The sequence below is a fragment of the Microtus ochrogaster genome, unplaced genomic scaffold, assembly GCF_000317375.1.
Source record: "Microtus ochrogaster isolate Prairie Vole_2 unplaced genomic scaffold, MicOch1.0 UNK146, whole genome shotgun sequence".
NCBI classification, from domain to species: Eukaryota; Metazoa; Chordata; class Mammalia; order Rodentia; family Cricetidae; genus Microtus; species Microtus ochrogaster.
The window spans coordinates 199534-210614 of NW_004949244.1; the positions used below are offsets into that span (position 1 = coordinate 199534).

The window sequence follows — 11081 nt, forward strand, 5'->3', positions numbered from 1 at the left end:
GTTCTGGTGGTTTCATGCGGTTTTTCAGATTGTTGGGTGAATTCTTGCATTGGTGCCTGCCCATCTCTTCCTCCGAATGCTCCCCTATGGATCTTCTTTTACAGGATCAGGTCTCCTTGCCCACTGATGTACCTTCCCAGTGTGTCACTCCCCAGTGATGGCTCTCCTGGTGCCCAGATCGGATCTCTGTGCTTCTTGGGTAGCTCGTAAACAAAGGGCCTACCTTGCTTGCTGCAGGCAGGCTATTGAGACAAAGGAACTACAGCCCTCCTGTCCCAGCGCCCGAACAGGCTGAGCTGGGAGATGTTATGTGGGGTGGGATAGGAAGAGAGAGGAGGTTTCGGGCAGTATAGCCCCTGCAGGATGACCAGGAAGTGTAGGGGGGGATGAGGAACGTCTGAGTTCCCCCGCTCCGGGCTGCTGCCGCACTCACTCACCCCAAAGATGGCTCTCCCGGTGCCCAGATTGGATCTCCATGCTGCTTGGGTAGCTCGTAAACCTAGTTAAGAGATTTTTAAAAGTACTACTTCCATTTGGTTGTTTATTACAGATATGTTTAAACTGTTTATCTTCATTGAGTTTAATTTTGTCTAGGAATTTATCCATTTTAAAAGAAATTTTGTTTTTGTTTGTTTTTGAGATTTTAATTTAATTATATTTCTTCCTTCCCTTTTCTCCCACCAAACCTTTCCGTATACCCTTCCCATTATCATTTAAATTCATGGTCTCTTCTTCATTGCTATTGCATACATATATGTATTTGCTTATACATATATATTCCTAAATATAGCTTATAGAGTCCATTTAAAGTTACTTGTACGTATGTTTTCAAGGTTGACTATTTGAAGGTGTGCTCTTCTCTGGGGAGGACTAACCCTCCTACCCACAGATTTACTCTATTGTTGTATAGTGTTTGTTAGAATTCAGGCATTATGCTGGCCTGTCACCTGACAGGATGTACCCTGCCCAGCCTAGTCCTTTGGACCCAGAGCCCTTGCCCCACACCTTCGTTCCTCGGACCTACGGGTCTTTTGGGCTCCAATTCCTTGGCCTTTATGCCTTCTGTCTTGAACTCCACTGTAAGCAACTTGGTACACCTGGCCCCTCCCCTTGAGAACCTGAGAGATGCATTGCCCCTGTGTCATACCTGAGTGCAGGGCAGACAGTATCCTGTCACTTTAAAAGGTGATACTCTATCTGCTTTTACCTTTTCTTTTCCTCTCTCTCTCTCTCTCTCTCTCTCTCTCTCTCTCTCTCTCCTCTTCCACACTCTTGTCTTCAGAGGCAAGTCTCTTTCCTTCTCTCACCCCCTTTTCCATTCCCTTTCTCTAATAAAACTTCTACCATAAGCTCTGTCTTTCTGACATGTCTGTCTCTCACCTGTAGCATGGATTCTCACCTTCCAAGGTCTCTCTCCTGCAGAATCTTCTCAGGGTTCACTCGGTACAGCTGGGTAGAGTTGAGGCCTCATTTGCTTTCTCCACTCCCATTTGGCATGTTCATTGGCGTCATCCTTGTTCAGGCCACATTTGGGTGGTAATGTTGGTGAAACGTTATGGGCACAGCTTCTGATGTTAGTAGGCTACACAATCTCACAACAAACTTTTGGGTCCTTTGGTTTTTACTATCTCTCCATTCCCTCTTCTGCAATGTCCCCAGAGCCTTAGGTGTAGGAATGTTTTGCATATGTATCCGATGGGACTGGTCTTCACATCTCTCCATTTTGATTGATTGTGGTTTTCTGTAGAGGTTGGTTGCAAAGAGAAGTTTCCTTGATGAGGGGTAGAGACTACACGTGTCTGCGGGTATAAGGACAAATTCTTATAGACTATTGTTGGGATTATTTTGTTTCTAGCAAATTAGTGGTTGTAGATTCTCCTCTAATAGCCATGACTGCCCTAGCACTGAGTTGTTAGCTAGGTTTCTAGTATCAGGCATGCTATGACTCTTGTTGAACAGATCTGAAGTACAATCAGAGAGCCATTGTTTGCCTCCAAGATATGTGCATCAGTACTCCTGAACCTGTAGGGTTAGAGTTCCATGCTGGTCGTTGATGTGGGTCATAGGTGTCATTGGTAGGTGGGACTGTTGCTTGCCTCCTTTGGAAGTTTGCATGCACCTTCTGGGTTTGAAAGTTTTCCTTAAAAAATAAACTATTATTTTGATGGGTTTTCTTTATTTGTGGATTGCAGTTTTTTTCTTGAAACTTGCACTACACCTTTACTCTCCTGTCTACTTTGTGTTTTAACTATGAGATGCCACTTATTTTTTTCTCTGTTTTGTCTTTACTGTGTTCTGTGTGCTTCTTGTAATTGTATGGGTGAGTCTTTTCTTAGACTGGGACAGTTCTCTCTATGATCTCCTTGAAGGTCCTGCATTTGCCATTGACTTGGGATTCTTCTCCCTCACCTTCACATAGAATTTGAAGGTTTTATTTTTCCATGGTGTCTCAGATAAACAATATTATTTAGGCATGTACAGCTCCACAACTCACTATCTGCTGATTACATCACCTCAAGTCTGTGCCTCTGTAAGAAAGATTACTTTTCTTAAAGAGTGTTTGGAGGTGGTGACATTTTCTTAATTTTAGCAAAGTGTTGTTAATTTCTAGGTGAGGTCCCAAAGCCACTGTCAAGTAGGAATGGAGGCTATCAGGAATATTTTGGAAGCAGAAAGGATACCTTGGAGAATCAAAATGTTTTTTTCTACTTTTATAAATAGTATATTATTATTTTTACTTGTGTTTTGTTCTCAAGGACTGGGATCAGCTAATGCATACAGACATGTAGGGCCTGGGGAGCATAGCTCACACACAGGAATCCCAGAGCTCAGCTGTTCCTACTGCATGTTTTCCTAGAATTAGGGAAGTTCACTTTTCCATCTGATGGCTGCACTTTCTGACAACCTAAAGGACAGGATTGCCCTTTATAGATGACATGATAATCATGGATCTAGAGGGAGATGAGCTGATGACTTTTCTTCTTTATAACTACTTCGTAGGGCCTCATTCTACATGGATGCTTATCAAAGGCCCGGCCAGGTGAGGGGTTTGTTTTTCTATTCATTAATAGTGAAAGCTATAAGTAGGTGGTAAATGAATTAAGATTTTCTGTAACAAAATACTAGAAAATTCTCTGCTTAAAATTTTACTTTTGAGCCTTACTGTATCAATAGCAAACACAACAGAATCTTAGAGACACAAAATATCAGTGTAATGATTTGTAAAAGAACATAGATTCCGCTTACTATGATCTCTGATTGTAAAGTGTGTGACAGTAGAAGGTGGGGCTGCTGGAAAGAGGACAGGGTTTAGCAGACGTTCAGAAATCAAGAACAGGAAAGGCTAGTAGGGTGAAGATACTCAATAAATATTATATATTGAAAATAAATGTCATGAAACTCATCCCTTTTTACAATGATTGTACACTAGTACATATGTAAAAAGTAGCCCCAAATGGAATATTTTAGCAATTGTATCTGACGATAGATTCTTCTGAGTGTGTGCTTTAATAATTTTAAGAACATGGTTCCATAAAGATTATGTGTTAGTTGACAGTGTGTTAGTTTTCCATCCCTGTCATAAAACTCCCAAAATGACTTCGAGGGTGAAAAACAAAGGACACACATTTATTTGTTTGCAGAAGTACATTTATAATATTAAGTTATGTTTAAATTATAAGATACATTTAAATTGTATTTTGTATTTTTCTCATTTTACTACTTTTCTCAAGTCAACTGATTATACATTCATATATAAGTTAGAAATACACAACAAATATTAACTAAGTCAGTGTTTATCCGTTCTCTTCAATTTGCATATACTTTCTTAGGAAAGTTTCAACTTACGGCCTAGTGAAACATAAGACATTCTTAATATCATATAAGTTTCCAGACAGAAACCTGCAGATGACTTAGTCTTTGGATCTAGTCAATTTAACAGCCATTGCTTCTCTACTATTATAAATGTTTTTGGGTATACTTTGTATTTTAATACTTACACTAAATATTACAACTTAAACTAATGTAAAAGCCTCCAACAGTGAAATTTCTTTTCAAATAAAACAAATGATTTTTTTCTCAGTTCATATATATGTTAGCAACTCTTTTTGTATCTATGGTAGCTATGGTCATTTTTGTCTAAGTCTCAACTACAGTGAGCTCCAGAGAAAAATGCGACTTGATAAATCAAGATGTGTCATTTTTGTATGTAATAAACACTTACAAAGCAATGGATATGAAGTAGAGAGGTTAAAGTGCATACCTTTGGGATAAGAAATGAGCATCTTAGATTACTTTTTAACCTTATATTATTATGGATATTATATATTAATAATTATGTATGTATAATTAATAACAAATTATTACATGCATATAGTTTGTCCATTTGCAATTTTAAAAATCATTTGGGCTACAATTCTTAGAATTTGGAGACCAAGCCTTGAATTAGTATTACTGTGGAGCTTTTATATATTTATTTATTTAAGATTTATTTTATTTTGCATATACATATGTTTTGCCTACATGTATTTTATGTGCACTACTTTCTTGCCTGGACAGGAAGGCAATGGATTCCCTTGAACTAGAGTTACCGATGGCCATGAACAACCACGGATTTGTTGGGAATCATACCCAGGTCTTTTCAAGAGCAAGATGTACTCATTAACACTGAACAATATCTCCACCTTGATCCTGGAGCTTAAAAAAATATCCCAGAACATCACTACTGTGGATGTATGTTGGTGAGGGAATAAGACTCCAGCAATTAAGGTGGTTCTATTCCTTTACTAGATCAGGCAATTTAAGAGCAGAACTCACATAAACATAAAGCTTGGTTTATGGTCTCATTCATAGTGTCATTTTAGAGAGCTCTCAGCCACTAACTTCTGCATAATTTCTAGACATACGTGCATCTATGCATTTGTATATGTGGACTTACTTATATTAGTGAACTTGAAAATACAAAGGAACTCTTTTCTGAGTCAGTGTTTTCTATTTTTCTACCACAAAGCCAATTTTAAAGTACCGAATTAGATTAATTTGATAAAATAATGACCCTCGTCATCAGGGCAAATAACTAACATAGGCCCTAAAGGTCAGACTGTTGAGTGAAATAATAAAAACTGTCTGGGTGCTGATGACCATGTTAACACTGGGGACCTTGATTTCCACTGCATGGGACGGAATCTCTTTTAAAAACAGAAATTCCAGAAAGATCACTATATGGTCATTTTCTACAAGTTCATGCTTGTCACACTGTGTTGAAAATAGTGTTTGTCTTAGTGTCACATGTTCTCTCTCATTGAGGGCTCCTAGTTTCACATCTTTGGTTGTGAATGCAGAAGAAAGGAAAGTAAAACAGTCATTGCCAGGATAGGGGTGGTGGGGAGCAATAGAGGAGACTAGCAGGGTACCAGTGGTCGCATCAGGGAAGTGGGGAAAGTGAAGCTCAGTAAGTGGAAGGCAAATACAGAAGAAAGAGGGAGGTAGGTGAGATAGCAGTGCAGGTGACTGAAAAAGTCATAAGTAATCATACTTTTAACTATTTACATCTTCCTTCAAAACAGAAAAGAAAAATAACATTTGTTTTCATAGCTGGGAGTTAGTTCTTTAAACCTAAAATGCAGTCTCATAAAAGTGATGGAGTAGGAACTAAACCTAGAGACATTTAGGACCATTTACAATCATAATTAATGGTTTTTCAATTAATAGGGTGTGAAAAGTGCAATAATGACCTAGATTTGTATTGTTGTTGTCTTTAATACCAGATCCCGAGGAAGTAAGATTCCACGAAAAAGGATAAATTGAGATAGACATTTTTACTGATTAAAATAGTAGGGTTATCACGAAATATCACTGTGATTCTATTAGGATTATGGGTCAAAACGTGGATAGTTGCAAAATATAGCATATTAAAATAATGTAACATGAGACTGACTCACCTCACAGTTTTGGATTTCTTTTGTGAATACTTTTCATGTCAATGTAAGTTTTACTCGATTGTAAACATGTGACTAATATTCTGTGTTCATCACTACTGTTTTAGTTGTTAACTCTAAAACGAGGCAATGTAAATCAATAGGATTGGATGTCTAAGGCATGACCACTAGGTGAGTAGCAGGCCCACAAAGTGTGCATTCTGTATAGTATATGACTGTAAATGCCTTTATCATCTCTGTTATGCTATATACACAGGTAGATACATGGAGAAGTATATAGAAATAAGGGCTGTGTTTTCAAAGAAACAACTCTTTGTTTCATTGATTCTTTGAAATATTTTACTAGTTTATTACTTTTTATTTATTTTTTATTTTTATTTTTTTAGAGTTGTTTCTTTGAAAACATAAAAAATATTGGCAAATGCTTAGACCAACAAAATTAGAGAAGATTAACAAATTAAGAAAACTAAATATAAGAAGGGAAACTTTGGAACAGATGCCAGTGAAATTTATAGTATCATCAGGCATGCTTTGAAAATCTATACTCCAATAAACTAAAAAATCTAAAGTGAAAAAAAAAAGAAATAAGGGCTGTGATATCCAGACTGGAATATCAGAAGTTAAAGACAGGTTAATCAAATATAAGTAGGAACAATTGAATAGTGATGTAGACACACTGACCAGTGAATCACAAGTCTGACGTATACTCTATTATTTTTCCCAGGTATATAAAATATGCTTCTACTATGGTGTTAAGATGAGTATACTTTCCACGTATGTCCTCGTTAAAGAATGTCCTTAATTTCCAAGCTTCACTTGGAGTCCTAGCCAACATTTTTCTCCTTTTTTTCTACACTTTCATAATTCTAGGTCACAGACCTAAGCCCACGGACATGATCTCATGTCACCAGACCTTCATCCACATAGTGCTGCTCCTCACTGGAACTGATATTTGGCTTTGGGACATATTTGAGTCACTGAATTTTGAGAATGACTTCAAATGTAAAACAAATTTTTACATAAACAGAGTGATGAGAGGCCTCTCCATCTGCATCACCTGCCTCCTGAGTGTGTTCCAGGCAGTCACTATCAGTCCCAGTTCCTCTTTCTTGGCAAAATTTAAATATAAACTACAAAACCACATGATTTCTGTTTTCTTATTTATCTGGTCTTTCAACTTGTTATTCAGTAGCTATCATATCTTCTATATTGGTGCTTTTACCAATGTGAGTGAAACAAACCAGATGAAGATCACTAAATCCTGCTCTCTCTTCCCCATGAACTACATCATCAAGGTATTCATTTTAACAGTGGCAACCTCCAGGGATGTATTTCTCATAGGAGTTATGCTGACCATGAGTGCATATACGGTGATTATCTTGTTCAGACATCAGAGGCAATGCCAATACCTTCACAGCCTCAGCTACCCAAGAACATCTCCTGAGAAAAGGGCCACCCAGACCATCTTGCTGCTGGTGGTTTCCTTTGTGATCTTGTACTGGGTGGACTTTATCATCTCATCCACTGCAGTCCTGTTATGGATGTACAATCCAGTCATCCCGAGTGTACAGAAGTTTGTGATGAATGTCTATCCCACAATTACTCCTCTGATACAAATCAGTTCTGATAACAGAATAACTAATATGCTCAAAAAACACTCAGTCTGTGTACCACCATATTTTTAGAAAAGGATAATTTATTTTTTAACAAAATTATTTATTTATTTTTATTTATATTTATGAGTATTTTGTCAACATGTATGTATGTGTGAATTCCTGATATCCACAGAGAAAAGGTCATTCCCCCTCCCTGAACTGGACATACAAATGGTTGTAAGGTATCATATTGGTGCAGTTGCAATTATATTTTTTCAAAATACATATTCTTAAACTGTTTAATAGTTCAAGTAGCAAATCAAGGTTCTTCATACATTTAAATAAATTTTGTGTTATTACACATGCACATTCTTGTGACGTTTCTGCTGCCCTTTAAGTTCACTGTATATGGTAAGTTGAAATTTCCACAGGAATTCTCTTATCTTTCCTTTTTACTTTATATCATAAATGTTCCCTTGATGCTGAGGTTACTCAAAGGAAGCTCCTTGCTGATGCTGACTTTTTACGTTTTTCTTTCGAAGGGATTTTAATCTACTCTCAGTCATCAAAAATTAGTTTAAATATCCTATTTAAACTTTAATTCTTTTCCTTAAGTATAGTTTCTCTGGATCCAGAAAATTTTGTGAATTTAAATATTCTCTTTTTACCACAGTTATTTCATGAGCTTTATATGAAAATTCCATGTGCTTGTGTATTTGTTCTTCATCAATTCTTACTGATGTATTAGTCATAAAATAAAAATTGATTATATATATACATGATATACAGTGTGTTTTTTGTGTATGTGTGTATGTTTGCATGTGTGTGGGCACAGATGAAGGATGTGTGTGCATGTGTACATGCAGGCCAGGAGGCAACATTTTCTATTTTTCTTCACAATCCACTCACCTTGGTTTTGATAATGTCTCTCAGTGACCTGGGGATTGCCAAATAGGACAAAATGATATCCCAGGTATTTTCCTGTGTCTGCCTCTCCAACTCTGGGATTCCAAATATGCAACACCACACTCCACTTAAATTTTTTTCTTTTACTGATAATAGTTCTGTTTTACAGAGTATATTCTGAATAGAGTTTCTCCTCCCTGTACTTAGTTTCAGGAAAGCTTGGCTTAGGCAGTGAAGGAAACCATAGTAAACAGAGAGCTGGTGAAGATGTCATTGAATGAGGGGTCATATCACAGCCCCAGAAAGCAGCAGATCTTGGCCTCTTCGGCCACATGGTTCTGACTTAAGATGAAGGTTAGAAGAAAAAGGCTACGGAATCTCTTTTTGTGAAGGAGGAAAGCTACTGGCTGAGGCCAGGCACAGGGGTGTCACTGCTTGGAGGCTTAGAGAGACCATTGTGTGTATCTGTGAAAGTCAAACCTGGATTGCCTCAGAGACCCCGGGCTGTTGGAGATGACAGAGCCATATAATACCTGCTGAGGAAAGCTGCTGACAGGGAGTGGAATCAACCCAAGTGAGAGAAGTGTGATGTGTTTTTGATCTTATCCATTCTGACCATTCTGGTGCAAGATGGTAGCTCAGAGTCATTTTGATTTGCCTTTCCCTGATGATTAAGGATGTTGACCAATTTCTTAAATGTCTTTCATTTTTTTGAGACTTTTCTGTTGAGAATTCTCTGTTGAGATCTGTACTGTCATGCTACCTTCTGCGGAGTCTGTGTGATCTTTCACAATGGCACAAGCTTCAAGGAAGAGTGCCTTCAGAGAAGGTGTGTGTGTGTGCTGTGCTTCCTGCATAGGAGCCCTTGCACTTTTGGCATTACCTGCTTATGTTCTAAGGAATAAGGTCTGGTTTCTTATGGAAGGGAAGGTAGTATGTTTAAGTTTCCAGTTTCTACTGATGAGCCATTACCATATACAGGAGTATATGATGCTAATGGAGGAAGATGGGTTAACATTCAAGGGAAAAAGGTTTCCAGGTTTAGTCTGGTGCTTATTAAATGAAGAACAAAAGGCAAACTTAATTAAACAATTAAGACAGGTGCAGCAAAAATGGGATAAGGGTAGATGAGAGAGATACATGCCCTAACTTCTTAAGATTGGTTTTGGAGAAGGTTTGAAAAGGAGTTGGAAATATGGAGAAGGAGAAGGAACAAGAAGTTCTGCACAGATTGCAGAAATATAAAAAGACTGTAGACTGTGTGACTGTTAACCACAACTGCTTGCCCTTAGCTCAAATTGCCATGAACTCATAGCCTAGATAAAGATTTATGTCAAAACTAATGCCAAGCCATATCTAGCATGACCAGCCACAGGCTTGCACTGGGGACATCTGTCCAATGAAATTCTATTCTCATGTATCTCATATAATGATTTTAAGAGTAATCTGTACCACATGAAAAAATAATACATGCTGTTAAGCAATCTTTTCTCTATAAAGAATGAGCCTCATGCCGAGTAAAGATGCATTTAGATGCAATTTCCTTTTGAGTCTTGTGTCTGTTTGTCATTCACCATCTCCTTACCCACCTATTACTTGAGACCCTGTCCCGTCGGTCCCAGTGCTCCAACTGAGCTGGTCCTTAGCACTGTACCCCACTTTTCATTGGATTATTTTGTATTTTGATGTCTAGTTCATTGATTTCTTTACATATTTTGGAGACCAGCCCTCTGACAGATTTGGTGTTGGTGAAGATCTTCTTCCATTCTATAGGTTGTCATTTTGTCCTATTTATGGTGTCCTTTGCCTTACAGGAGCTTTTTAATTTCAGATGGTCCCATTTATTGATTGTTGCTCCTAGTGTCTATGCTGCTGGTCTGCTGGTATTTAGGAAGTGGTCTCCTGTATCAATGTGTTCAAGGCTTCCTTCACTTGCTATTCTATCAGGTTCAGTGTACCTGGATTTATGTTGAGGTCTTTGATCCACTTGGACTTGAGTTTTGCAAATGGTGATAGATACAGGTCTATTTTCATTCTTCTATTTGATGACATCCAGTTATGCAAGCATCATTTGTTGAAAATGCTTTCATTTTTCCATTGTGCAGTTTTAGCTTCTTTGTCAAAAGTCAGGTGTTCATAATGTTCAGGTGTATGGTTTAATGTCAGGGTCTTCAATTTGATTCCATTGGTTCATGTGTCTTCCTTTAGGCCAATACCAAGCTTTTTTTATGACTATGGCTCTATAGTAGAGCATGAATTCAGGGATGGTGATGTCTTCAGAATTTCTTTCTGAAATACAGGATTGTTTTAGCTATCCTGTGTTTTTTTTTGTTTGTTTTTTGAGACAGGGTTTCTCTGTAGCTTTGGAGCCTGTCCTGGAACTAACTCTTGTAGACCAGGCTGCTGGCCTTGAACTCACAGAGATCCACCTGCCTCTGTCTCCCATGAGCTGGGATTAAAGGTGTGTGCTATCACTGTTCAGCTATCCCATGTTTTCTAATTTTCTATATGGAGTTGAGTATTGTTCAATCTATCAATGTCTGTGTATGATTCTTTTGCTATTTTGATGGGAATTGCATTGAATTGTGCATAGCTTTTGGTAAGATTGTCATTTTTATTATGTTAATCCTGCCAATTTATAATT

At 37.7% G+C, this 11081-nt stretch overlaps 1 protein-coding gene across 1 annotated transcript; it reads left to right on the forward strand.

The window, feature by feature from the left end:
* Positions 1-932: 932 nt before the first annotated feature.
* On the forward strand, positions 933-7621 carry LOC101994093 (putative vomeronasal receptor-like protein 4). The gene is made up of 2 exons (XM_026778435.1): positions 933-1079; positions 6728-7621. Exons 1-2 carry the CDS (start codon positions 933-935, stop codon positions 7619-7621), a joined length of 1041 nt encoding a protein of 346 aa, XP_026634236.1.
* Positions 7622-11081: the final 3460 nt, after the last annotated feature.